This window comes from Neovison vison, chromosome 13, assembly GCF_020171115.1.
Source record: "Neovison vison isolate M4711 chromosome 13, ASM_NN_V1, whole genome shotgun sequence".
In the NCBI taxonomy this organism is placed as follows: Eukaryota; Metazoa; Chordata; class Mammalia; order Carnivora; family Mustelidae; genus Neogale; species Neogale vison.
In genome coordinates, this window is record NC_058103.1 from 98699385 (window position 1) to 98726818 (window position 27434).

General features: G+C 50.4%; 1 protein-coding gene across 1 annotated transcript in view; it reads left to right on the plus strand.

Annotated features, from left to right (window-relative positions):
• ITGA11 (integrin subunit alpha 11) overlaps positions 1–27434 on the plus strand; it is a 112046-nt gene that overhangs the window by 37401 nt on the left and 47211 nt on the right. The window contains exons 3-7 of the mRNA XM_044230323.1: positions 13074–13174; positions 17684–17775; positions 20422–20536; positions 23390–23517; positions 24765–24913. Of these exons, the coding sequence (XP_044086258.1) occupies positions 13074–13174; positions 17684–17775; positions 20422–20536; positions 23390–23517; positions 24765–24913 (585 nt within the window). The remainder of the gene's footprint in view (positions 1–13073; positions 13175–17683; positions 17776–20421; positions 20537–23389; positions 23518–24764; positions 24914–27434) is intronic.

A 27434-nucleotide genomic window follows, 5' to 3' on the forward strand; every position in this document is an offset into this window, starting at 1 on the left:
TTCCGGCTACAAAATGTGAAAGACTAAGCTCCTTATTGAAAACCATAATTGGAAGAAACATGCCTTAAAGTTATATTCAATTATAAAACCAAATCAGTGGGCTGTACATGCTTTTTCTCACTAACCTCAACTGTGATGGCCCACAGCTTAACTTAACTCTTGCTTTCTCCAGGCTTGGACAGAATACCTTCTTCTAGCTTTCCCTGACTACTTTGTGAAGAATTAAGGGCTCTTTGGGATTTCAATCTCTTTTCAATGGCTCTTCTCTTTCACACAACTGCATCCCTCAGATATACGGCCAATGGCAAACGCTTGCCGTTGACTCAAGACCGTCTTGACAAGGTTGCTCTTGCCTTCTGTGGAATCTCTAAATCCTTTCCACTTTCCCTCTTGAATCACTTATTCCTGGTTTAGCTGTGATGAGTCACCCTGAGCCAATAAAGCAGACAGACATGGAGAGTTATAGACAAAGCCAGTTAAGAAAAGTGGCAAAGGACCCCCAAGGGTAGGGCTCACCTTTGATTTGTCTTTGCTTGGCACAGACCCAAAGAGGGAGGAAGGGAGGATGGTTCTAGAAGTCAGGCTATGACCTACCTAAATCTCAGGGCAGCCCTAAGCTGGACATTCTGGTGGTAAAGAGGCTGGGGACAGTGACTCCACATGGGAGGAGTTGGTGAGAGACTGAAGTATGGGTGGGGGGCGGCAGAGTGGGAGTCAGGCAGGCAGCAGGTGGGGGCTGGACAGGAGTCTGGTCCCATGCCGGGTGCCTACTTCATAGCATCAGGTCACTTTGCTTCTCCCCAACCACTGAGCCAGGGATTTTGTAAGCCAAGAGGGAGGATGATGGGGTTGATGTAATGACAGATTCTATCCATCCAGTGGTTCGAGGGAGTCTGCTGCCTCCGTGCTTCCTTATGGCTTCTTCAATAATAATGCTGTAAGAAGAGCCATTACTCACAATCCGGAAGGGAGAGGAGGGAAATAAATCTGAGCTCTGAACCAGACAGAAAGTACTTCGAAGGATTTTGCATAGCCAGTAATTCCCTGATGCAACTCAGGGCTGGTGTCTGTGTGTCCCGCCCTCCTGTGCCCAGAGCCAGAGAGAATGAGGCCACAGAGCTGCCCAGTAGCCAGCTGGGTGACTTGGGTTAATGTCCAAGGAAACACCTAGCACAAGCTCAGACACAAGATCAACTGCCCTGTCATTTGTGCATGCATTAGTTTATTTGCTTGTTCATACAAAGTGCTTTCAAAGTCCATGTTTGTTAAGTAGTGTTTGTTAACAGTTTTATGACCAGGCATCCTGTCCCCAGTTCCTATTATCCTGTTTTCCATTATCTCAAAGCCTAGTAATCACCTCATAATGTAATCCAGGGGTTCCTCAAGCTGGCAGAACAGAATTGCCTGCAAAAGTATTGAAAAGAATACAGATTCCTTAGCCCAGTCCAAGACTTGCCAAATCGGAATCTGTGGAGGTAGGAATCCATACTTCTAAACATGCCCACACAAGTTGGATGCCCAGCCAAGTTTCCGGAACCACTGATTTAGGGGGTCTGTGAGTTCTCATGGATTCGTGGGTTAGCTCCTTTCCAGGCTTACACTGAGAGTGACCCTCAATTCCTGAACCCAAAGGCATGGCCAGGTGCAAGAATTAAGGACTCTGGAAAGTGGGGGGAGGGGGCAGGGGGTTAATCTGATCAGGAGGAAAATGAAATGGTCTTCGGCAGGTAGGCATCTAAGCATCTGTATACAGTTCAGGTCACATTAGGTAGAGTTCTCTGAACAAACGAGGGGAGAAGGGTGGGAATTTGGGGTGTTGAGGAGATGCGGGTGGGGAGGAAGAAGGGGGATGAATGGCATGAGCACAGCTGAGAATGACCTCACGCCGAGCTCTGTGAAGGCAGGCACTTGTCTGTCTCTCTGGGTCCATCCCTGGCCCATGGGAGCCTTTGCCACAGCAGGTGCAGTAGAAGCACGCCCACAGCCTGGCCCCGTCAGGACTCGGCGATCACTCCTCCTCGTGGAGGGCTAGTCACCTTGCAAGGCTCTATCTAGCAGCTGCCTGCTCCAGAAAGGCTCCCCAGATGGCTGAGCTAGTGCCCTTCCTCTGCATCCCCACCACATCCGGGGCCCCTCTCATAGCGCTGTCCTCTGCCCTGAAATCACCAAGGGCTTGTCTCTCCGCCTGCTCCCAATTAAGGGTGTGGACCAGGCTCCATTTGGCTTTCCATCCTCAGTGCCCAGCTCATACGATGGGTTCAGTGACTCCTTCTTTGCACTGAATCTGCCCAAGTTGTCATTTCACAGGTGCGGACACAGGCCCAGAGAGGGCAGGTCTTCCCCCAGGTCACTAAGTCTGCCTGGGAGCAGATTGAAATTAACCATAAACATGACAACAAGCCCCAAATTAAAAAACGTCATCTGTTGTTTTGCCTCTTCTCCTCTTTTGCTCCACTCCCCAAATCCTGCTGATGGACTGCAGTAGACTCAGTAGGACTAAGAAGTATCCCGTCTGCACCTCGGCCTCTACCCAGAGCCTCTGACATTTCTTCTTCAGCCAGATGCGCATAAGTTCTTGTGCGATCGCCTCCCCAGCCTGAGGGGCAGTGCCACAAGCCAGGGCTGGGTATGCTGGTCACATTCTGGATATCACCAGCCTGACCATGACCCCGAGGAAGCAGGCCTACACGGGGCAGAGAATGGCGGCTTCTGTGGCCAAGTTTGAACTGAGGAGCTGCCACGACATTGAAACCATACGTTCCACTGAGCAACATCTCCCCAAACTATCCGCGTGTTTACATTTCATTTTCCGAGGAAAGAGTTGTTCTAGAACTGGGGGGAGAAAGCAACCTTGAGTGCAGCTTAGAAAAACAAGCAGGTTTATTGGACATTTTGAAAAGAGAAGGGGGGATCCTTATGCTCCCCTCTCCAAAAGGAGACCAACCCACAGTCACCCTCCTGGAGAGCACCAGGTCAAGGGCATTCCAAAGTCAGTGTCCCAGCTGCAGAAGGGGTCCTGGCTACCTGCACCCTAAGAAGCAGAGTGAAGATTCAGCTCGTCTTTGCCAAATGAGCGGTGTCTTCCAACTGTCCATCTGCATATTCACTCAACAAACAATTATGAAGACTAGACCGTGTTCAAGGTACTTTGACCTGCATCGAAGGGGAGACTTAAAGGTGGATCGGGGTCTCACTCTCTGCTCTCTCAAGGCAAATTATCTAAAGGAGAGAAAAAACAGACAGGAGGGGTAAAAACAAAGCTTCATTGGAAGTGAGAGAGAGCTTTCAGCTGAGAGATCAAGGAGGGCGTCCTGGAAGAAGAGGCACTGACGAGTGGATGGAAGGAGGCAGGCTCAAGAGTGTGGAATTAGGGGACCGCACACACAGAGGTAGGAAGGAGAGCTCCAGGTCTGGTGAAAACTAGAACAAGTGGCCCCGAGAGACTGGCAGCTGGGTGTGTGAAGGGGAGGGGCACTGAGCTAAACGGCACAGGGGCCACTCTGTTCTTCACGGTCAGTGGGTCAGGTTCTTGTTTTCCCTTCCAGTGGGCTGAGATTGTCCTTTGCGGTCACCTTCCCTCACTCTTCCCTCTGCTGCAACTTAGGAAAAAATGCTGTTTGGTTGTAAGCTGAGGTGGACCCAGAAGTTTCCAGGAACAAAGCAGAAAGCCAAACTTGTGAATGAGGTCAGCAGCTGTGCTGATGCTTGTCAGGCAGGCTCTGTGCCCGAGACGATGGGGGCCGGCTCCAGGGCCCGCCCGCACAGTAACAGGCATGAGTTTTGTCCCCACTGACTACACTGCCTCACGTAGCTAGGCCTGCAGAGTCTTTATTCATTAGGGCTATGAAAGGCCGCACCTCCAAGCTCTGTCCATACCCACAGTGGGCAGTCATTCCTCTGCTGGCCCTGTCGGTGGTAGGATCCACCATGGGAAAGACAGATCCACGGGAGAGGCCTGTCCTGAGCTGTTTGGACAGGAGATTTCGGCGTCCCGGCACCCAGGCTGTGGGCGGGGGGGTCGTCGGCTCTATGCGTCCTGTCCCTTTGACCTCTAGGATTCTTTACCCTGTGGGAGGGGGCACAATCAGAGAAGGGCCAGAGTGGGCACCGGGGCAAGGGGCCCGAGACCAGGTCTAAGTGTGACATTAATATATACTGACATGGAAAGTTGTTCGACTGCAAAATAATTAAGTGAGAATAGTTCACTACAGAACCGTATTTGCAGAATATTCCATTTTCCAAATTTGCTCTTTAAATACCTAGAAGGTTTTCTGCGCCCGTATTGCTAGCGGTGGCTATCTATAGAGGGCTGGGTGAAGAGGAAGGGGGAGGCCTTGCATATGATACTTTGCACAGTTCTGCACTATGAACTTCAGACAGCAAGCATGTATCACTTATGTGTTAAAGTAGGTGTTTCTTATGTGTTTTCTTGTGACCCAAAGAAACAAAACAAATTAAAAAAAAAAATTCTGGACCATTCTGGGACAAGTAAGAAGGGTGCCATTGTCATGATCCCCAGGTAGTAAAAATTCCTGGGATGCACGTGCTTTTTCACATATCTGCAAGACCTCACATCTGCTTCCTGCCTGAACACCTGGGAGCTTCTAAGAATTAGAATCCTGGGCCCTGTCCCCCACCTGGCTGAACGAGAACCTTCTGGAGGTGAGGCCCAGGAACCTGCATTGGTAACTCCCCAGGTGACTCTGATGACCAGCAAGGTCTGGGACCCACGACCCTCAAAACCCCAGTAGCCCAGGTCTATTCAGTCCCATTCAGTAGATGAGAACACTGAAGCCCAGGGCAGTTAACAGCCTTATCTCAGGTGTTGTTTCCTCCAGTAGAGCTTGTTCCACTCTCCCAGCTGGATTAACAGGTTTTGGGAGACCAAGGGGGGCCTATGGTTGGCCGTCCCAAAGTGCAGGCTATGGGATCTCAGTCATTCCACTGAGCCAGGTGATTGACTATCTTATCTGACAATTGTATTTTGGGGAGCTGACCTGGCACAGGCACTCTTGTGGGTGCTGGGGTGTCTAGAGATGCAAACCTGGCCAACAAGGTCCTCACCCCCTTGCATCTCACATTCTACTGGGAGATAAGGATGATGAACAGGGGGCTTCCTGCTCAGCAGGGAGTCTGCTTCTCCCTCTGCCTACCACTCCCCCTGCTTGTGCTCTCTCTGTCAAAAAAAAAAAAAATGATGATGATGAATGGAGGGGGAAGCATCTTCAAGGACACCTAGGTGGCTCAGTTGGTTGAACGCCCAACTCTTGGTTGGGGCTCAGGTCCTGATCTCATTGTCATGAGATCAAACCCCATATCAGGCTCCATGCTAAGCCCAGAGTCTGCTCATCTCTTTCTCTCTCTCTCTCCCTCTGCCCCTTTTCTTTCACTCATGCTTGCGCTCTCTCTCTCTCTCGAATAAGTAAATAAATCTTTAAAAAAAAAAAAACGGCTTCTTCAGAGAGGGGGAAGTGCTAAAGGGAGTTAAGGCATGGTGGTGAGACAGGAGGGGCAAGTGGTCAGGAAAGGCCCCTTGGGGGAGGTGACCTTGGAGCTGAGCCCTAAGTGACAGACCCAGCCGTGTCACATTCAGAGCCACCCTGATAAAAAGGGAGGACGGGCAGGTGAGCATCAGGGAGCCAATACAGAGCTTCTGCAGGCAGAGTGAAGAGGGTGGGTTTTACTGGAATGGATTTGGGGCTTTGAGCCCAGCCAGGGTCACAGGGTACCCTATGTATTATGATTACATGGGTCAGCATCGCCTGGAGGGCTTATTAATACACAGATGCTGACTTCCCCTTTTAGTTTCGATTCTGTGAGTTTGGGTGGGTGGGGCCTGGGGGGCAAGATGTTGCATTTCTAACCAGCACCCAGGGAGGCTGATGCTGCTGGTCTGGGCACCACTGTGAGTACCACCGCAGTGTTGTCATGACCTGTTAACCTGCCCGTGTCCCTGGGTGAGCTCCTCTGGGAGTTCCCAAAGGCAGGATGACCTCATGTGCATTGTCGTGCCCCCAGCGCTTGGTGCATTAGCAGGAACTCAATAAATGCTCACGATTCACTAAATGAATGAGGGTGTTGATCATTGGCAGCATCAGATTCATGTAAAACCCTTGGACTATAACAAGCACTATGTAGCTGTATTGGGGTTCCCCAGAGAAACAGAACCCATAGGATGTGTGTATGTGTGTGTGTGTGTACATACACATATCTATGAAGAGATTATAAGGAGTTGGTTCAAATGATTATGGAGGCTGGCAAGTCCTGAGATCTGCAAGGTACATCAGCAAGCTAGAGGCTCCAAGGAGATAATGGGGTAGTTACAGGGTGAAGGCTAGCCGGCTAGAGACCTAGGAGAGCTGAAGTTTCCATTTGAGACTGAAAATAAGAAAAAGCAATGTCCCAGTTCCAAGGCAGTCTGTTAGGAAGGATTCTCTGTTCGTGGCGCTAGGGTCAGCCCTCTTGTTGTCTTCAGGCCTTCAACTGTTTGAACGAGGCCCACCCACATGAAGGAGGACAATCTGCTTTACTCAGTCTTTAGATTTGAATGTTCATTTCATCCCAGAACACACTCACAGATATACCCAGAATAATGTCTGACCAAAGATCTGGACTCCCCAAAGCCCCGTCAAGTTGGCACATAATAAAATTAATCATCACAGTACATGTGTGTGTTTCAAATGCACACAAAGGAGTTCCACCTCTGATGGGGGTTGCACAGGAGTAGGGGGAGTTAGGGATATGCTGGCAAACAGAGGGGTCTTCATCTTCCTGGCCCCCAGGGGTTCAGATCTTGTCAGGTCTTTGAGCCACAAGCCCCTCCAACCAAACCAGGAAGACCAGCAGGTGTCCAGTGGGCTCTCCCTCCACACCCCACTCTCAGCATGGGGTTTGCTGCGCTCAGCGCTTTCCCAGCCCCATCTTGAACACATTAGCCACCCTATTCATGTTGGCTGCAGGAGATTACATTTTCCATGGAGAGAGAGGGAGAGGAAAAACCTCACTGAAGGAATAGTCTATCCTTTGTTCCCCTGAGCTCTCTGCTCCTTAAGTGGACCCCCCTCCCTGATGCCCCTATCTGATTTCAAGGAAGGAAAATGGAGCCAAGAAAGAAATGGAGCAAAGGGGCTGGGTGGTTTTGGTGGAGGAGGGGTTCTGGGAGAGAGGAACAGGTGAGGGAGGGAATGGGGTGATTGGGAGGGAAGGGGACACAGGGCCCGTGGGGGACTGGCTCATTTGGCTCTGGGGGGGCAGCCCCCTCCATGCTGGGCCTTCTGAACTCCATGCTGACCACTCTTTCACAATGGTAGAAAGAGCACTGGACTTGGAGTCTCAGTGTCTCTCCACAGGCTTGTCACCTCACCTTCTGAACCTCAGATATGAACTGTTCTTATAGTCTCAGAGCTGTTCTGGTGATCAAAATCAAGTGTAATTCAAAGACACCAAAAGGGATTCATTAAAATGAAAAAAATAGTCAGTGATAGTCAGATGCCCTAGGATGTGAGGGCCAGGTCTTGCTGAGAGAGGCAAAGAGGCTGCCCGGGTCGCAGATAAAACCCTACAGCCTGCCTTTTTCCTCAGCCGTCTGTTCTGACCTCGGGGCTCAGCACCTCCTCCAAGGGCATGCCCATGGCAGTTTCAGAAGTTTCCTCTTTCTTTTCCCAAGCCTCTGATGGCCTTTTTGTGCCCATGGTTTCTGCTGACTCCATCTGTTGAGGAGCTAAGCTGTTCACACCTACCTCCCCAGACCCAGTCAGTAAAAGGCTGAGCTGCACCTAGAACCTCAGCCCTTATCCCCATGTTTTCCACCCTCCATGCTTTGGGGGACCATTGCCCTGGGAATCAGGATGCCATATACCAGTCTAGCTCTGCCACTGTTTGCTCTGAGACCTCAGATACAGAACTTCCCTGATCTGGCTTCCGATGACTCACTGTTAGGTCATGAGGCTGACCCAAGGAACCTCTTGGTTTCCTCTCAGGTCTGATGGCCTGCCAGGCCAGTTACCAGGTAACCAGAAATACCTGGAGTGCGGGTCTCCCTATCTAAGTAGCTGTTGTAAGTGTGATGCACATAGAACAAAAGAATTTCTGTTCTAACAAGAGTGGGTCAGGGGACGGTTTTATGCATTCAGCTAAACAACCAGAGAAATAATATACATGTTGTCTGTGAATCCACCCACCACCCATGACAAAGTAAGGATATGCCCCAGATGGAGCATGAACTGAGGGGTAGGAATCTGCTCCTCTCTCATTGGTCTTGGATGTCAGGTTCCTCTTATAGCATGGTAATATATGGAATTTCTAAGGGTAATTTTAACTATGTGGATTTTTTGGCCTTACGCACTGTAGTTAGATGTCTGTGGTTATAAATATCTGCAAACTCAACCCAAACAGGCTTATATGGTAAAAAGTAGTTATTGCTTATATATCTGAAAAGTCCAGCAGCAAATCTAGCTTCAGGTAGAGTTTGATCCAGGGGCTTACAGTATCATCAGGACTTCAGCCCCTTCTCTTAATGCTTCTTTCAGCCCTCCTCTCTTTCCATGCATCAGCTCACAACTCTCATTGCCACAAGGTGGCTGCCGGCAGTTCCAAGGCTAACATCTACATATGGGATCTGGAGAAAAGGAACTACTTTGGTCCCTGAGTCCCAAGCAGAAGTCCAGAGATTCACTCTGATAGGGATGACCCTGACTTAATCACTGCAGCAAGGGATAAACTTGGCCTTGCCTGAGGTATGTGCTCAGTCCTTAGAACTGAGAATGGAGCTAGATTCCCTGGATCCCCAAGCAAAAATGAGGACTGTGGGAAGAGAGACATGGGAACCAAGGAAGCGAGCAACACTGACTAAATGGAAGGTGGGTCACTCCTTTGCACAGAAAATACTCTATTTCTCAGTAACAGTTTTTCTGGGCACTGAACTTGGGGTTCCTCTTAGGTCAGAGGCAAAGCTGAAAGCTCCTGAAACTGCTACTGCAGCTCTGGACCATCACCCAGAATGTCAGATTAGCCGATAGGTACCTCTTTACTGAGGGCCTTCCAGGCCACTGCCCAGTGCTAGTCCTGGTAGCAAGGCCAGACGAGGACATTTCAGCCCTCAAGGAATTATGACACTGAAATCCCTCCTGCAGCAGGCAGCAGGTATTACGTACCAGTTCATGTGGGAAAGCCTGGGAGTAATCAGGGAGGGCTTCCTGGAGTAGGTGGGAATTTTGCCAAACTCAAACGAAAATTTTGCTGGAACGATGGTGTCCGGGGTGGGATGTGCACACCACCGGGCATGGGCAGGACAGTATACTTGGGACACAGAAATAAAATAATTCAAGTTCTGTTAAAATTTATATTTTATCTGAAAAAAAAAAACATTACTTACCTTTAAGATACAGACTCACAGTTTCACACAGGTGTAACTGACATGTAAATTTATACACACTGGAGGTACATGTTACCTTTTTTTCTGATAGGAGCATGCATTTGAAAAGGCTCAGAGACTGAAATTGCCTTGAAGGATGGAGCCAAGGATAAGGGGAAGTCAGGATGAGCTCCCAGGGGGCCCTGTTGGAAAGGGTGTGAGTTCCAGATCCAGGGCCCCTGTCTTAGCCTGTGACCTGCTGGGAGCCAAGGAACCCCACCCCCAGCAGGGCCACCACACCTGCCTTCCTCAGGTGGCCCTCTTTATGGGGAGTTCCTCCCTTGGCAAGGCCCTGCTTCTCTAGAGGACAGCCACCAGGGAGGGGTCCGCCAGGGGCTGGGGCCGAAGCCTGCCTCCAGTTCTCCCATCTGCAGCAGCTCGGCTCCCAGAAGAATGCTGGGAGCCCACAGCCAGTGAGTCACAGCACACTGCGCATGGAAAGGGCCCGATGCTCGCCATGACCTTTGGGGTTTGTCTTCCCGTCTGGTGCCCACACCACAGGGATTGGTGTCCTGCCCCCAGAGGCACAGCAGGCCTGATGCTGCAGATGGCTATATAAGGGGACGGCCAGGGCTGCCAGACCCCAGGAGCCATTTGGCTGGTCTCGGTGGTGACGCAAACATTTTCCCTGGGCTTGGGCAGTTATCCCCTCACAGTGAGATTGAATCATATCCTCAAAACCTCAAGCCTGACAGGCACACGTAACGCCAAGCCTCGAGAGTGGTAAAGAAGGCTGACCCAGGCCCTCACTGCATGGCAAAGAAATATTTGGGACAACACAGACAAAGCTGTCCCAGGAGAACTGGTCCCAGCTCTGCCGCAGACAAACTGGGGGGTCTGGGTCAGCATCCCTCCCGGGGGTCTCATCTCCATCTGTAATATGGGGACAGTATGCCCTGTCCCTTCACCTCTTGAGATGCCAGTGTCCTCCCGGGGAAATGAGTTCTGGAGAATGGACATGGGATGTAGGGGCTGGCCCATGACCTTAGTCTTTCTGCATAGGTTACTTCAATGTAGCACCTCTGTTTCCTGATGACTTTTGACATCTGTGACTTCGCACAGAGATAGTATGGGGGTTGTTAACCCCATTTCACAGCCAAGAAAACTAAGGTCTGGAAAGTTCAATGACCTTCAAGACCACACAGCAAGCTAGAGTCCAGATGAGCCCCTACAATCTCAACCCAAAGGCCTCTCCCTGTACTGGGAGTTTTACCCAATAGGCCCCCAACAGAGGCCTCAAAGTTCCAATCCATAAAATGGGCAGAGTTGTGAGGATCTGCCTTGTCAGACTGCTGGGGTGTTTTCTAGAAGACACATGGAGATAGCTTTTCTAGCAGATGGCCCTGGGTTTTCTGATGTAGAGCCTGCTGAGCCTAGTTCTCCCAGAGCCGCCCTATGAGGTATTCCTCAAAGGCACTCTTCCCAACAAGCACTCACTATCAGGTGGTGGGGCCCTGGAGGGAAGTCTGAGTCACATATCAGGTTGACCTTGAAAACTGGAGCAGCCAGAAAACCAAACCCGGAGCCCAGGCCTCACTTACTGATAGATAGCTCCCTCCCTCCTGCTCTTCCTCTCTCTCTGTTTCTCTCTCCCTCCAGCCATCCTTCCCTCCCTCTCTCCATTTTCATTTCCTCCCTCCCTCCTTCTTTCATCCCTCCTTCCCTGGCTCTCTCTCCTTCACTCCCTCCCTGTTTCTCTCTCTCTCTCTCCCTCCCTCCCTCACTCTCTACCTCTCTCCTTCCTTCCTTCCTTCCCTCCCTCTCTGTCTGTCTGTGTCTCTCTGTCTCTCCCTCTCTCTCCCCACTCCCCTTGCTAGAAAGAATGCAACAGCCTTGACCACACAATCACTCACAGAATTAAGTAGCCAAAAATCACGTCGTCTAGACAAACAGATTTTATGGGTCCAATTAATTCCTGCTGGTCAAAAATAGGCAGGCTTAATTAGCGGATATATTTAGAATCTGTCATTATCTGGTTCCCAGGGGAGAAAGCTCAGCTCTTATTTCATAAACTCTAATTTCAAACAGAGCTCTGTTAACCTTCCCCTTCAGACCTATTGTGCTTCCCTGACAGCAGTGAGAGGTGGACAGGAGTTGGGTCCGGGGGAATTTGACCACAAGAAGCCACTGGAGTCCTGGGTAGCCTGAACCTCAAAGCCTGTCCCCTCTCCGCCATCAGAAGTCAGAAGACACGATGGCTTCTTTGGGCAGTGTCACCAGGGATGGGGAGCTGCGGGGAAAGCAGGCGCCCAGAGTGGTCTTTATGTCCCACTGTCTCCCCGTCCCTGTACCACAAGCTCCACTGTTGTCTGCTGCCTGTGCCTTAAGGCCTGGGAGACCTCCAGGGCACGGGAGGCCTCTAGGGCACTGTGAGCTCTGGCACCTTCTGTCCCTGCCAGGGCTTCATTCTTGAGTCAGGCCTGAGCAGAGGAGGTGGTTGCTGGCTGAGAGCAGCACTGGAGGCCCAGAGGGTTCCCGGCATCTAAAATCAAAGTGTGGGCCAGGCTATGTTCCCCTGCAGGATCTAGGAGAGACTCTTTCCTTGCCTCTTGTAACTTCCATTTGGCTCGGCATTCCTTGTTTTGTGGCTGCGTCCCTCCTAGCTCTGCCTCCATCTGTACACGGTTTTCGCCTCTCTCTGGGTCTCTCTTCTGTGTTTAGCCTACAAGGACACCCAGTTATTGGACTTTAGGGCCACCTGTGTTATCTAGAATAACTTCATTTCAAGGTCCCTTATTATAACTGCTAAGACCATCTTTCCAAGTAAGGTCACAAAGGCATAGGCTCAAGGCAGAAGCCCCAGCTGGGGGCCTTGCCCACCTTGTACAAAGATTCAGTCATTCACTCATGGCTCTGGAGGCAGCCATGAGTGATCGCCAGGCACCATGCCCCAGTCCTTGGGTCCCCAGCAGAAAAACTGTCACGTATGGTGAGGAATGAGGCCCTCCACAAGTTGTAACACATTGCCAAGACTCTGTGGCTCCAAAACCATCATTCCTCCACCTGAGTGACCACCATTACCACCGTCCCTTTATTTGACAAACTCATAAACATCCGTTAAGACCCAGCCCAAGCACACCTCCTCCATGATGTCTGCCCTTCTCTCTTCTCCGAAGGACTAACTTCCATCTCGTTTGCAGCAGGGCCCTTATGGTCTTCATCTCTGTATCTAGATCCTGGCAAGGGCCTGGAGTAGGTCACAGGCCCCATGACTTCATGCTGAATGCCCGGCATCCCTCTCCCTGGGAGACAAATGTCTGAGCTGGAAGGTCTGCACACAGCTGCCCCTCAGGATTTCCTCCTGCCTTCCTTACCCCATCTTCCCTTCAGTACCGCCCTCCCTGTTCCATTCTCTGCCAGGAAGAAGCCAAGAAGCCCCTCCTCCAACATCTTTTTTTTTTTTTTTTAAAGTTTTTTTTTCTTTTTTTTTTTTTTAAGATTTTATTTATTTATTTATTTGAGAGAGACAGTGAGAGAGAGCATGAGCGAGGAGAAGGTCAGAGAGCGAAGCAGACTCCCCATGGAGCTGGGAGCCTGATGTGGGACTCGATCCCGGGACTCCAGGATCACGCCCTGAGCCGAAGGCAGTCGTCCAACCAACTGCGCCACCCAGGCGTCCCCCCTCCTCCAACATCTTTACATGTCTTCTTTTCCTTCCCAGGCTGGTCGTGGGCGCTCCATTGGAAACCAATGGCCACCAGAAGACAGGAGACGTGTACAAGTGTCCAGTGACCCATGGGAACTGCTCCAAGCTCAACCTGGGTAACATGAGCCTCTGGTCTCCCCACAGTGAGGCCAACAGCCATCTAGGGCAGGACCTGCTTTAAAGTGCATCTATGCCCACAGTCATGCTGGTTTCTCCCAGCCACCCTGGGATCGCTGCCCCCATTCGACAGATGAGCAAGCTGAGGCCAGAGAGAGGAAGCCACTTTCCCAGAGTCACACCAGCTTGTCTGGGGCCAGCCAGGATTCAAACCTCGGCCTCTGTTGCTCTTTCTGATTCCTGCACTTCCCGTGAATGTGAGGCTTTCTCTCCCAGCAGGAGAAAAACATTCCCTGTCTTCTTTCCAGTTTTGAAGTAATAACAATGGTTAATATTCTTATGTCTTCTATAATGTTAGCCATGTGCCAGGCACTAGTTTAAGCATTTTTAGAGATTTTGACTCATTTAATCCCCTCCACGACCATTCAAGATTTGAGGTAACAAAGGAGGGAACGGCAGCAGGGGGAGGTGAGGGGACCTGTCGAGAGTCACTAGCTAAGCAGTAGTGAGGCCGGGGTTCCAATCCAGGCAGCCCACTGCCACCCCGCAGTCAGTGAGAAGCACGGCCTTTCTGGAAATAAAGGCCCTGTCCTCACCCAAGAGCCCCGCAGAATCTGTGGGTGCAAGTGTGTGTGTGCACTTACCTGGGCATCTGTGAAAACACACATGCTAATCGTGTGACACACTTCCACCTTGTGTGCTAAACACCCGACCGTGGCTGGGCCATCACTGCCCTTTCCGAAGGGAGCGAAATCTCCATTTGGGCTGGGATGCTGCTGTCTCAGCCTTGCCCCAGAGCCAGGACCCTTGGCCTCCCTGCCTTCTAGGAAGGCCACCTCTGCCCTCCAGCAGCTGTGGGGTGGGGCTCCCTGGAGAGATGAAGCCAGTGGGGCCTGGTTGGGGAGGCAGCGGAGCTTCAAGAGATAAGCAGATGAACGGAAAGACCGGCATCAAAGAGAAAGCCCAAGAACCCAGATCCCCAGGGCGGCCAGCTGTCCCATCACATGGACACTCCTGCTGTCCACATCTGCGTCAGCACTGTGGGTGGGAAGTTCAAACCCCAGAACAGCCGGGGCCCAGACTTCAGTAAGGAAACAGTCTAGGGGGAGGCAGGAGCCTCACTGGTGGCTCACAGAACCCAGTCATCACCCCCCTGAAGGCACAGGCTTCTGGAACAAGTCAAGCTGGGTGTCTTCTTCCAGCTGGACAGTTTCTTTGCTGTGTGTCCATAGGGAGCTCACATCCTCTCTCTGAGCCTCTGTTCACTCATGTGTGAAGTGAGGAGGGTGGACTCGAAGACCCTAGGATCCATTCCAGGTCTAATAGGTCCCCAAACTTTACTAAAAGCCTAGTATATGCCAAGCACTGTCCTAGCTCTGGGAGATACAGCAGGGCACAAGAAGCCAAGGGCTCTGCTGGGAGAGGAGAGGACAGTAAGCAAGCAGATAAACTAGAAAGCAGGTAGAGATAGATAGGCATAATGCTATAGGTGAGGGTAAATGTTGTGTGACCAAGCCCAGTGCTATGAGAAGAGAGACTGGGTGGGGAGCAGATTTTACCTCAGCAAGGTGGTCAGGGGAGGCCTCTTTAAGCAGGTAACATTCAAGCAAAAGTCTGATGGCAAGGAGTCAGTTGGGGCCAGAGCATGCCAGGCTGTGGGAGAGCACATGCAAAGGCCCTGAGGTGGGAATGAGCTTACTCTGTTGGAGGGCAGAAAGAAGGGCCATGCAGCTGGGTCAGAGGGAGCAAGGAAGGGGGCAGGAGGTATAAGCACTGGGCTCAGGCTAGGGACGCTGAGAGAAGCTCCTGATCCAGGTGGGGACATAGACACATGAGCTCATCATTTAATTTCCTCTTCTGCTCTGATTTCCAGTGCGAATCCTATTTCCTTCCAAAGGAGGAGGAGCGCCTGCTGGCTCTCACTAGAGCCATGAAGCCCTCAAGCCCTGGAAAACATTCCTGAATTGGGGCATATGCTGGGAGGTAGTGGGCAGCAAAGTGAGTCAGGGCAGAGGAAAAGAACTGATCGGGAAGCCCTTCATTTGAAGAGTGTTTCTTTCCCTCCCACTGAGGAGAAAGTGTAGGGCAGGAAGACCATCTGTCAGTTTATCTCCACAGTGGAAAACGCAAGGCTGGGAAACCTGACTCCTGGGTTTTCCTATGGCTTTTCCAGGCTGTGAGCCTTACCAAGCCAGGAATGTTCTTTCTTCTCTCTCCAGGGAAGGCTAAATGGGTGGCAGACATTCACAACTCAGTGTGAAAAAGCCTGCCACTGGTGCTGTCTTCCCGACACCTGGATAAAGTCAGGGGTATAATGAAGGGCAGAGGCTCAGGCAGAGGATGTGATTCTGGAAGGCAGACTCCATGTGAGGAAGAGCTTGTGCCCCACGGTCCTCAAACAGACCAACCAAGGGGCACCTGGGTGGCTCAGAGGGTTAAAGCCTCTGCCTTCGGTTCAGGTCATGATCCCAGGGTTCTGATCACGTCAGGCTCTCTGCTCAGCAGGGATCCTGCTTCCTCCTCTCTCTCTGCCTGCCTCTCCCTGTCTGTCAAATAAATAAATAAAATCTTTAAAAAAACAACCAAGAAAGATATAGTCTCTCCTGCTCACAGAGGGGCAGACTGAACCAGAAAGTGGGTAATGATTACCCCAAGTCCACAAGGCCTGTACACAGCAGGGTGTGAGCTTGAGTCTCCCCTACCATGCTCATCTACTTCCGGGTCAGCAGTCTGACTAAGGACTTTGGTCACTGAGACCAGGGGGAATTAGATCATGCATGGCGAGGTAAGGTGAGGTGAGGTAAGCTGAGGTGAGGTTAGATGGGTGAGGTGAGCTGAGGTGAAGTGAGGTGAGGTTAGATGGGGTGAGGTGAGGTGAGGTGAAGTGACCTGTGGTGGAGTGAGGTGGGGTGGGGTGAGGTGAGGTGAGGTGGGGTGGGGGCGTGCCCCTGACACAAACAGAGGGCAGAACTCCCCAAGCTGCTGAAGGGTGGAAGTTGCCCAATCAGGGCTTGCTTAGAGCTTCCTCTCCAGATTTCTCTCTGCCATCCCACTGCCACCACTGCCCTGCCATCAGACAGGACAGCTTGGGAAGGAATGGTGCACAGCCTGGACTCAAGTCCCCACTCTCTCATCCACCAGCAACTGACCTCCTAGAAGTCACTAACCTTCTCTGCATCTCCATTTTCTCATCTGTGAAATGGAGATGTTGACTCCTGGGCCTCCCAAGACCAAGAGGGGGTCCTGGGAGGGCACGTGTGGGCAGTACTTTGTAAATGATATAGGCATTATGAAAACACAGGGTTATTACTATTCTTTTCTCTCCGGCTTCTCTGGACAGACAAAACAAAACAATCCCAGTCACTCACAATTTCCAGCCAAGAGGGGCTGGATTTCAAAAGGAGCCTTACTACCAACTGAGGGAACCCAGAAAGAAAAAACAGCCAACACAGCTGCCCCACCCCCTGCCCACAGCACAGTGAGGCATCGAAGCTCCAGCCTCTGCTAATGCCCAGCTCCAGGCCCTCCTCATCAAACTGACAGCCTCTGCCAAAGCTAAATGCGAACTGTTCTCAGTGGAGGTCACCCAAGTCCTTGGAAGTCAACAGGGAAGGCATCTGCTCGCCCTTCACAGTACAGGAAGATTGACCTGCTCTCCATTTAATGAAATGCCTGGCTCACTTCCCCCCAAAACTCTACCCCCTGCCACATGCCCACACACGTGTGTACATCCCAACACACATCCATCGACATATCAGCGCTGGGGAGGTCAAGCTTCGCTCCTTCCCTTCAGCGGCCTGGTGCAATGATTTCGTCAGACCTTCACAGAATTTTTTGAGCAATTCTAATGTGCCCCAGCCCTGTCCCAACACTCAGTTGGCTGCTGGTAGTCCGGCTCCTAATCATCTCTCTTGGCAGCCCACCACAGAACGACCTTCTCGTAAGACCTCACACACCTCTAGAGAGCTCTTGCTGCCCCGTGAGAGAATCGGCTATCACATGTCCACTTATCAGATGAACAGAGAGGACACGAGGAGGACATGGACTGCTAAGTTTTGATGGCAGACTGGCTTGAAGGAAAATGTGGAGGGCACACTGCCCAGAGGAAGCCAGCCTAAGTCGGGTGCTCTGGAAGAGGCAGGACGGGACACATGAGGAATACTAGGGACCGGTCAGATGTCTGGAGAGAAACGCTGGACTGGGCAATGCTCAGCCGAGTGCTTACTGTGTGACCTTGAGCAGGTTGCTTGGTCTCTCTGAGACTCAGTTTCTTCATCACACAGGGAATAGTGAGGAAGTAACAGGACCATGTCTGGGCAAGACCTTAGGATAGCATGAAGGGCTGCCTGGATGTGCAGACGAACAAGGGCTCCAGAGGGGCAGGGGGAATCAGGGAGGGCTCCTCCTGACCCTGACCCTGGACAGGCGCCTCTGGGGGCTGACAGCAGCAGCAGGCTCTGGGCAGGGGGGTACAGGGCTCCTGGCTAAGTTTCTCCCTCCCACCCCAGGAAGGGTCACTCTATCCAACGTGTCTGAGCGGAAGGACAACATGCGCCTTGGCCTGAGCCTGGCCACCAACCCCAAGGACAACAGCTTCCTGGTAAGAGCCACCCACCCCATCCTCTCTCCACATCCCTGCCCCTCTTACCCACCCCCCAGACCCTCTGCTTGGGGCCAGGAGAGGCAGGGGGTGAGTTACTGTCTCCTTATACACTCGCACTCTGTCCACGTGCTCAGGGAACAGCTCTGCCTCTGATTCCTGCCTGTACCATTCTGCCAGCATGCCCTCAGCTTTTGAGAGGGACAGCCCTGGCAAGAGACCATACTGAGCTCTTTGTGTGCATACCTTGGGATGCAGGATGGACAGCCCGAAAGGAACAGGAAGCAAGATGGCCAGCAGTGTGAAGGGGGTTCATCCCTCCTTCTGGAGAGCCAAATTTTTGAGGCAGGGGGGCCGAATCTCTGCTCCAGGTTCGATCAAAGAACCAGGACACACCACACACCCTAGGAAGTGTCTGAAGGGAAGCCATAAATGAAAGAACACGGATTTATGACAACTGGGGGAAGAGATACAGAACAACGGCCCCCCCACCAGACTGTGCAGGGTTAGATGGAAAGGCTTCCTGGGGGAGGTTTTTGATTTGTTTTTTTGAGAAGAAACAACAGGTCTTAGCAAGGAAGAAAGAAGAGGGGTTACCTGTGCTGAAGAGGCAGCGATGTGCCGAGCCCAGTACCGGCCACGGGATTCAGCAGTCAACAGAGCACCTGCTCCCTGGAGCTTCCGTTCTGGTGGGGGGAGAGCTGATAAGCCAATGTGTAGTGTAAACCTGATGTTGGGGCAGGAAGGCCAGTCGTCAGAGGTCTCTGCACCCTGCCCAGGCAAGTGCTCCCCAACTTTGCACACAGTCAGCAAGGGTGGGTGGCCTCGTGGCAGGCACTGCTGCTCCTTGCCACCAGGGGTTGGGCAATGCTGGAGATTCAAAACAGGATCCTGCTGGGACAGATAGTTCTAGAAACAACTGCAGAAGAGCATTTCAGAGAAACATTACCCCAGAAAGCCCAATAAAATGACCCACTTGTTTTAAGATGGGAGGGCTTGTGTTGCTCTCTGTTCTTGTCCAACAATATGTTTCTGTAGACAGATGGGACATTCAGGGTGTGGAGCACCAGACGCCAGAACAACAAGATGAGTGGCATGCTCAGGGGTGACAGAGAGCAGAGTGGGCCTGCCAGGGAAAGTTCAGAGGTACCTCGGATGTGGTCAGCCCACATCCCTTCACCATCTCAACCAAGGGCAGACAGGACACTGGGTCTTGTCCACACGCAGACCTGTCAGGGGCTTTGTTTCTACTCCCTTTTCCTTCTGAGGCTCCTTATCATGTTCTTACCAAATTGATTTCATCTACTTCACGAGGTGGATGAAGGCCCAAGAAGGAGGGTGTGACACAACCCTCTGGGGCTTCTGTGGGTGGGTTAAGTTCCTGGTTTATAAATGGCAACTTTCATTCACTTATTAACCCATCCATTCATCCATTCACTCATCAGTCCATCCCCCAACCAATTGTTGATCTCTCCATTCATCTGTTCATCCATCCCTTCACTCATCCTTCCGTCCATCCCTTCCTACACCCATCCATCATCCATTATCCATCATCCATCCATCCATCCAATTTCCGTCATTCATTCACCCACTTATCCATCTATCATCCATCCCCCATCCATCCAGCTACCATCTATCAATCTAGCCATCCATCCATCCTCCACCCTTCTGCCCACCCACTCATCCATCCACTGTCTATCCGTCTATCCATCCGTCATCATCTAGCCATCTCTCCATCCATCCATCATAATCTATCCATCTATCCCTCCAGCTAACATCCATCATCCACCCTCCTTTATTCTCCCCTCTACTTCCAGAAAAAAAATTTACTGGAACTTCAACAAAGGACAGAGATAAAACAAAACCCTTAAAGTCTGGCTGAAAAAAGAAAGCTGATTAAAGAAAGGAATTAGAAATGGAATAATTTTTTTTTCCAAACCAAAGGAAATTACAGCACAAAATTTAATCCCGGGTTTCCTGGCAGCAGGACAAAAATGGAGGCATGGGGCCGGGCTTTTTTTTTTTTTTTTTTTTAATGACCCTGACCCTGAGGGGACTCATCACTCAGTCTTTAAATGAAAAGCTGACATCAATGTGTTTGGTAGCAAATTTCAGAGAAGGAGCAGAACCATTCTTTTTTCTTTCCCCAGTAAAATGGATTGGGCATGTTGTTGGGACCCAGTCCTGGAAGTTTTCCCAGTAAAGACCTTCAGGGGAACTCTTCAGACAGAAAGGCTCTTCTAGTGACCTTGAAGGGTCCACTCCCATGGGTGATGCTGTGTGGTGGGTGGGGTGGGCAGGAAGAGTGGAGGAGAGTCACAACTTTCCTTGGGATAGGAGGTGATGATGGGATGGGATGATGGGATAGAGATTGGGACCCTTGAAAAATACAACAAAGGAGGACTCTACCATTCGTTTTTCTCCATTCCATCTGAAACCAAGGGAACTAGAACACATTAGAGCAAGAAAGAATTCAGTTAGACTCCAGAAAACTCTCTAAATCCTTGGAATACCAATCCTCAAATAAAGGATGTCTGTCTGGGGTTATGGAGGTTAAGCTCAGCCAAAGGCTGTTAGGCCTGGACCCTCTGGAGATGCCCTCTGCCCCCCACCCCCTGACTAGGGGGTCTTCCCTGTGCTTCGCAGGCCTGCAGCCCCCTCTGGTCTCATGAGTGTGGGAGTTCCTACTACACCACAGGAATGTGTTCGAGAGTCAACTCCAACTTCAGGTTCTCCAAGACGGTGGCCCCAGCTCTCCAAAGTAAGTAGCTTCGAATCTGCAGATCCATGCTGTGTGGCCAACAGTCAGTCATGGGAGGCTCTGAAATATCCCTGGTAACGGTCCCCTCTAATTGGTGTTCCTGGATATCAGGAAGCTCTACCCAGCTTGCCCAGAGCCTCATGGAACACAAAACCTCCCACTCACTCCCTACCCGCCAAGAAAATCTGGAGGAATAATGTTCAGACCTTGTCTCCCGCAAGCCCAGACTACTTGGCTCTGAGCCTCACTATTTCCTCTGGGCCGAATACCATCCCCCAAGCAGCTGCTAACCCAGTTTATTGAGGGTGACGGGATTAGCACCTCCAGCGAGCAGCAGCCTCCCTCCAAACAACGTGGTCCAATCAGAGATGGAAGGACAGTGCTTGGGGGCTGGGGGAGGGTGGGGAGGAAGCATCAGCGCAGCAGGGGCTGCAGAGTGATCCTTTAAAGGGTAAGGAGGAGGTGTTGATTCTGTGCTCACAAAGCGGCCAAAGGAAAGGCAGAGCTGTGGCTGGCAAATCTGGTCACATGAAGTGTGAATGGGGAACCTCACCGCAGGCCACCAAACGACCCTCTATCGGCCCATCAGTGTGCTGGGAGTTGATCCGATTCAGATCCCAGGGCACTGCCCACCGGAGGCTCTAACTCTGGGTCTAGAACAAGCCCCAGGGTGTGCATACGCCTGAGTGAGTGAGAATGTGTGCGTGAGTGTTCACCAGAGTGTGTGTTCCATCCTGTATAGGAACCCCAGATCTAACTCAAAGTTCTTCCCAAGATGCTTCAAAAAAAAAAAGGTGAAATCTCAAGAATCAGCAATAAGAAATGCATTCTAATAATAAAGATGGCTTAAAAATCAAAGAAACCTGGTTCCTACCCCTAGATTAGGAATTCCCCCTAAATAAGGAGTTTCTGTCTCTGTCAAGTCCATGGCCGCCCACACCACACAGATGGCCACAGGCATTAAGCTAAACCAGATTGGAAAAGGACAAAGCTGTCCGGCTCTGGAAGCCCAGAAGAAATGGGCCATCACGCGCTGCCCACAGGGGCAGGTGGAGTGAGGATGTTCGCATTCAAAGTCGCCACCTTTCGTCTCTGGTGAGCACTGACTCCAGCCCTTCAGGATGCAGGAGTTGCTGGAATGGTTAGCACTCAGAAGTCTCCTGCCATATTGCCAAAAAGTAGACTTTACAATAGCGTGAAAATTCTCCAGTAGAAGTCAACAGGTACCCAATATTTCGATATGATATCATCTAATATAGTATGGATTTATCGTATCATATTGGGCTATCAATTTCAAAGTAACTGCAACCCCTCACCAATAGAAATAAGTTACTTAGATTTTAAAGGAAGCTTTTTGCGTTTGTTACAGTACCAGTGTTTCTTTGTTGATTTTTATTTTATTGATATTTATTTATTTATTTTTATTTTATTTTTATTTAACTCGGTATTCATATTAAAAAAATATAGAGAAACATTTACATTCAGAGCAGAGATAAAAGTACAAACGCTTGACCTGATGATGTCATTGTCACATTAACAAAGTACCTTGCTTAAAAAGTAAATGAGGGGTGCCTAGGTGGCTCAGTCGTTAGTCCCCTGCCTTTAGCTCAGGTCGTGATCCCAGGGTCCTGGGATCGAGGCCCGAATTGGGCTCCCTGCTTGATGGGAAACCTGCTTCTCCCTCTCCCACTCCCTCTGCTGTGTTCCCTCTCTCACTGTGTTTCTCTGTCAAATCAATAAATAAAATCTTACTAAATAAATAAATAGGGATGCCTGGGTGACTCAGTTGGTTAAGCAGCTGCCTTCAGCTCAGGTCGTGATCCCAGTGTCTTGGGATCAAGTCCCACATCGGGCTCCTTGCTCAACAGGGAGCCTGCTTCTCCCTCTGCCTCTGCCTGCCGCTCTGTCTGCCTGTGCTCTCTCTCTCTCTCTCTCTCTCTCTGACAAATAAATAAATAAAATATTTTTAAAAATAAATAAGTAAAACTTTTTTTTAAGATTTTATTTATTTGACAGACAGAGATCACAAGTAGGCAGAGAGGCAGGCAGAGAGAGAGAGAGGAGGAAGCAGGCTCTCTGCTGAGCAGAGAGCCCGATGCAGGGCTCAATCACAGAACACTGGGATCATGACCTGAGCCAAAGCCAAACTCATAACCTGAGTTAAAGGTGGTTATAACCCACTAAGCCACCCAGGCACCCCAATAAAACATTTTTAAATATAAGAGGATCTGCTAAGATTTCTTGAGCACTGACTTTGTGCTCAGCCTTTAAAAGCCTCAGCTCCTTGATTCCTCATGGCAACCTTCTCCTATCACCGTACCTGTTTTTACATGACAGATAACAGGCACTGAGACATTAGGTGATTTGCCCACGGTCACACACCTAGTGCCTGGCAAAACCAGGAATCAAACAGTCTGATGCCAGATCCCTCATCCTAAGCCATCACCCTTTACCGTTCTCCTAAAACATGAAACATTCATTTGGGCTAAAAGCAGTAAACGCAGCCTGCCGTTACAGTAAAACCAATGACTGTGAGCTCCTGGTCTGGGCAGGACGGAAGAAGGGCAGCCTTCTGGGCAGCCTCAGAAGAATTGGCCAACTGATGGTAGGCTGGATTTAAGCTTGGTTTAAACAGCCCAGCACAGAGAGGATGAGAAGAGCCAGGAATTCCTGAGCTCAGCATTCATGATAATCAAATAAACGACTAGCCCAAGCAATTACAGCTCCCCAGCCCAGGATATCTGTACATGTGACAGGGTCCTTCTTCTGTTGTCCCCTGGACATGCACCTGGGGAATCAGAGCCTGAAAGCACTGAGTTAGTGGGCAGCCATGACTGTGTCCCTACTTTCCAGGGTGCCAGACCTACATGGACATCGTCATTGTCCTCGACGGTTCCAACAGCATCTACCCCTGGGTGGAGGTTCAGCATTTCCTCATCAACATCCTGAAGAAATTCTACATTGGCCCTGGGCAGATCCAGGTAAGTGTTTCCCTCCTCCTCTGACCAGGGCTCCCCAGAGGCTGGCCTGGGGCGCGGAGGAGCATCTTTGCACCTGCTAACTAGCTCTAAGTGCCCAGGCTCTGCAGCTCAGGACGCCCATCTCTGGGAATATTTCAGGGGAGGCTCCACTTCACAGGTCAAACCTATCTTTTGGCATTGATCCTCCCTATTAAGAGAGACCTTTCCTATAGAGAGAGTTAGGAGGAAGGCAGGAAAGGTTGAGTGGATCCCTGCTGAGTGAGACACAGAGGAGAACTAGACACACAGATCCTGAGAGAAGACTAAGCGGGAGAGGGAGGGCATGGCCGTCAGCCCGTGTCCAAAACACCGCCTGGCGAAAGAGGAGGTAGATTTATTCTGTGCTGTTTTGGCCGGCCAAGTGAGGACTAACATATAGAGGGTACAAGGTGGCAGATTTCGAGTCACTCTAGGAAATTATTTTGTAACATTCAGAGCTGCTAAAAAGGGCGTGGTTTTCTCAAGAAGTAATGACTTGTGCATAACGGGAAGATCACTTTTAGGGTATCGTGCGTGAAAGTCTGTCCTTAAAAAGGCACCAGATAAACTTGGAGCCCATCCGACAGGAAGGTTTTATCATTCTAATCTTACTACAGGCCTTTAAGGGGGTTTTTGTTTGTTTGTTTGTTTTGAGGCTCTTAATATTGTCTATACCTTATCAACCTTAGGAATAAAAGGTTCTCTTCCAAGTTTTTAGGAACCTTGGTTCCAGCATTTGGTGAAAAAATGTCATGGGCCTCCAGTCATGCTGCTCCTAATATTTTAGGCTTTAATCCTATGCTCAAGCAAGAAACATAACCTGTTGGGCCTTTCTTTATTTTTCTTTGTTTTTTTTTTTTTTTTTTATTTTTAAGAGAGAGAGAGCATGCACAAGCTAGGAGGGGCAGGAGGAGAAGGAGAGAGACAGAATTCCAAGAATGGTTCTATGTGCTCAGCATGGAGCCTGAAATGGGGCTCGATCCCACCTCACCGTCTCCCCCCCGGAGAGGCATCTTCCATTCTCCTCACCCAGCCACCCCTCCATTCCCAGAGCTCTACGGGACTCTGCAGAACAACTTCCCATCCCAATGACTCTCCCTCGGGAAGGTTTCCCACCTCTCCACACTCCCCAGGAGTCACAGACAAAGGGATGAATCCGGGGACCCTCACCGCCAGCAGCCCAGCTTTCAGGGGTCAGAGTGTTCTGTAGCCCTCTCCCTCTCTCACAGGTTGGAGTTGTCCAATACGGAGAAGACGTGGTGCATGAATTTCACCTCAATGACTACAGGTCTGTACGAGATGTGGTGGAAGCTGCTAGCCACATTGAACAGAGAGGAGGAACGGAGACCCGGACGGCATTTGGCATCGAATTTGCTCGGTAAAAAAATAATAATTTTTTAAAAGTCCTAATAAAATAGAAAAAACGATAATGTACTTAAATCTCAGATAACTGTTCTAGTTCTACATTGCTGCATAACAAACCTCCACATAATTCCATACCTTGAGACATTAATCCCTCTCAAGTTTAGGGTCCACTGGGCTCAGCTGGTCTGTTCTCTCTGGGTTCTCTCCTAGGGGTGTAGTCTGGTATGTCAGCTGGGGCTCTTGTCATTGGAGGCATTGACTGGACTGGACGTCAAAAAGGCACCCTCACGAGGCTGGCAGTTGTCTCAGGCTGTTGGCTGGGAGCTCAATGTGTGCTGGAGACCTGAGCACCCACACATGGCCATCTGGCTCAGTTTACTCGTGGTGTAGCAACCGGGCTTGGAGAGGGAGTATCCTGAGAGTTTTCCAGGAGGCCCCTCCAGGAACTCTGAGACTGCCTTGACCTAGCCCCCAAAGTCCTGGATATAATTTTGGCATATTCTATTGAGCAAGTCATTACGACCAGCCCAGGTTCAAGGGGGAAGAGAATTTGATTCTGCCTCTTGATGGGGGAAAAGCAAGGTCACATCACAGAAGAGCATTTGGAAAGGGAGGTATTGCTGCAACCAACTTTGGAAAATGCACTTTGCCACAGAGACCCCATAAAAAGTGGGTAGGTTCCATGAGGGCAGAGTCTTTTGTGGAGTCTGTGTCATCAATGGAGTATGAGGAACATTGCTGAATCTCCTAACTCCCAACGTTGTAGACTAACGGAGCTGGCTCCTCAAAAATCATACCAGAACCCACTCACCATGACAATGAACATTCCCTCTTGACAGCGCCCTCACAGATGGCTCCATGCTCGCTCCGGTGACTTCGCCATTGCTCAGAACTCTGGCTCACCCCCCACTGAAATCAGGGAGTGCTTTCAGAAGCAATTCTCCAAGACGTTTTGAGCTGAGGCCTAAACCCCAAAGGTGACTCCGTCTAAGGCTAATGGGTTTTAATGTATAAATTCTACATCTACAAGTAAAAGTTCTGCTCTGTCCCTTGGGACCACAGGCCCATTTTCGTATAATCCCACCTCACATAGGATGAGGGGATATTTTTCACAGAATTTAGCAGGAACACAGATTTCATGTGGTCAAACGAGGAAGCTTTTCCCAACCTTATAACTAACTCTTCATAACCAAGTTACGGCTCCACTAACGTACTTCTGTTTGCTGATAAAACTTGCCCTAGCATTTTTCCTAAATGAACCTCCCTCTGTGAGAAGATGAGTCTTACTCATCCTCATGGATGAGTAAGGAACGGAGCCATTTTACTATTTTGCCATCACTGGGATGAGCCCCTGAGGAGCCCACACACCCTTGTGAAATTGCTGGGACAACAGAGGAAGCCAGTGCCCACGTCCAAGCATTTCCTCGGTGGGAACTAACTGACTCATACAGGGTTGCAGCCCACCAACCCCAGGTCATTTACGAGTATGGGACCCACCAAGGAGTTTGAACAAGACATGACTCATGAGCACAGCTGGGCCTCAGGTAATCTGGGCCTCAAGTGAAGTGTGAAATCTGATCTCAGCCTGCCAAGTCCCAAATTACAGGGGGTGCGTCTTAAAGTAAAAGGTTTGCTCTCCTCACTCAGTTATTCACAATACATTGTGTGTATGTGTGCACCTGCCAAATTATAAAGATCGGGGCCATGGACTTGAGGGATTACAAAGATGGTAACCTGTGGCCCCTCCTGGCCCAGTCAGGAGCTCTGACAAGCACCAGCTTAACTCAGAGAGGATGAAAGGCTGGGATCCACGGGGAGATTGTGAAGAGGGGCTGGCATCTGGGTGCCTGGGTGGCTTAGTGGGTTAAGCCTCTGCCTTTGGCTCAGGTCATGATATCAGGGTCCTGGGATCGAGTCCCACATCTGGCTCTCTGCTCAGCGGGGAGCCTGCCTCCTGCCCCTCTCTCTACCTGCCTCTCTGCCTACTTGTGATCTCTGTCTGTCAAATAAAGAGGGGCTGGCACTTCTCTTGTTCTAGGAAGATGCCATAATTCAGTCAGGGAGAGGTAGAAAGAAGACATTCCACCAGCCAAAGATAGAAGAGGGGAAATGTCAAGGAATGTTTCTATCTGGAGTCTTTTGACAATGTAATGGGGTTCCGGTTTGGGGGTATTGGGGCCAGATTGTGAAGATGATAATGTCATTGCTTAAACAACCATGTATGGCCACTGAGGGCTCTTAGGCTCGAGAGTGTTGCCATCAGATATGCCCATAAAGGTGAATCCGGTAGTCATGGATGGCTTGGAGGCCATGGACACAACGATGTGATTCCTCCGTAGTTCACTCAACACTTTCTATTAAGGGAAGCAAGCAGGAGGAAGGGCTCAGAGTGACAGAGGGATGACCAGGCCAGATTATGATGAGTTGGTGGGCCATTGTTAGGACCACGAGAAATGGGAGCCAGTGCAGATTTTGAGCAGAAAGGAGACATGGTATGGCCTCCCTGTCCATAGATCACTCTGGCTTCCAGAATG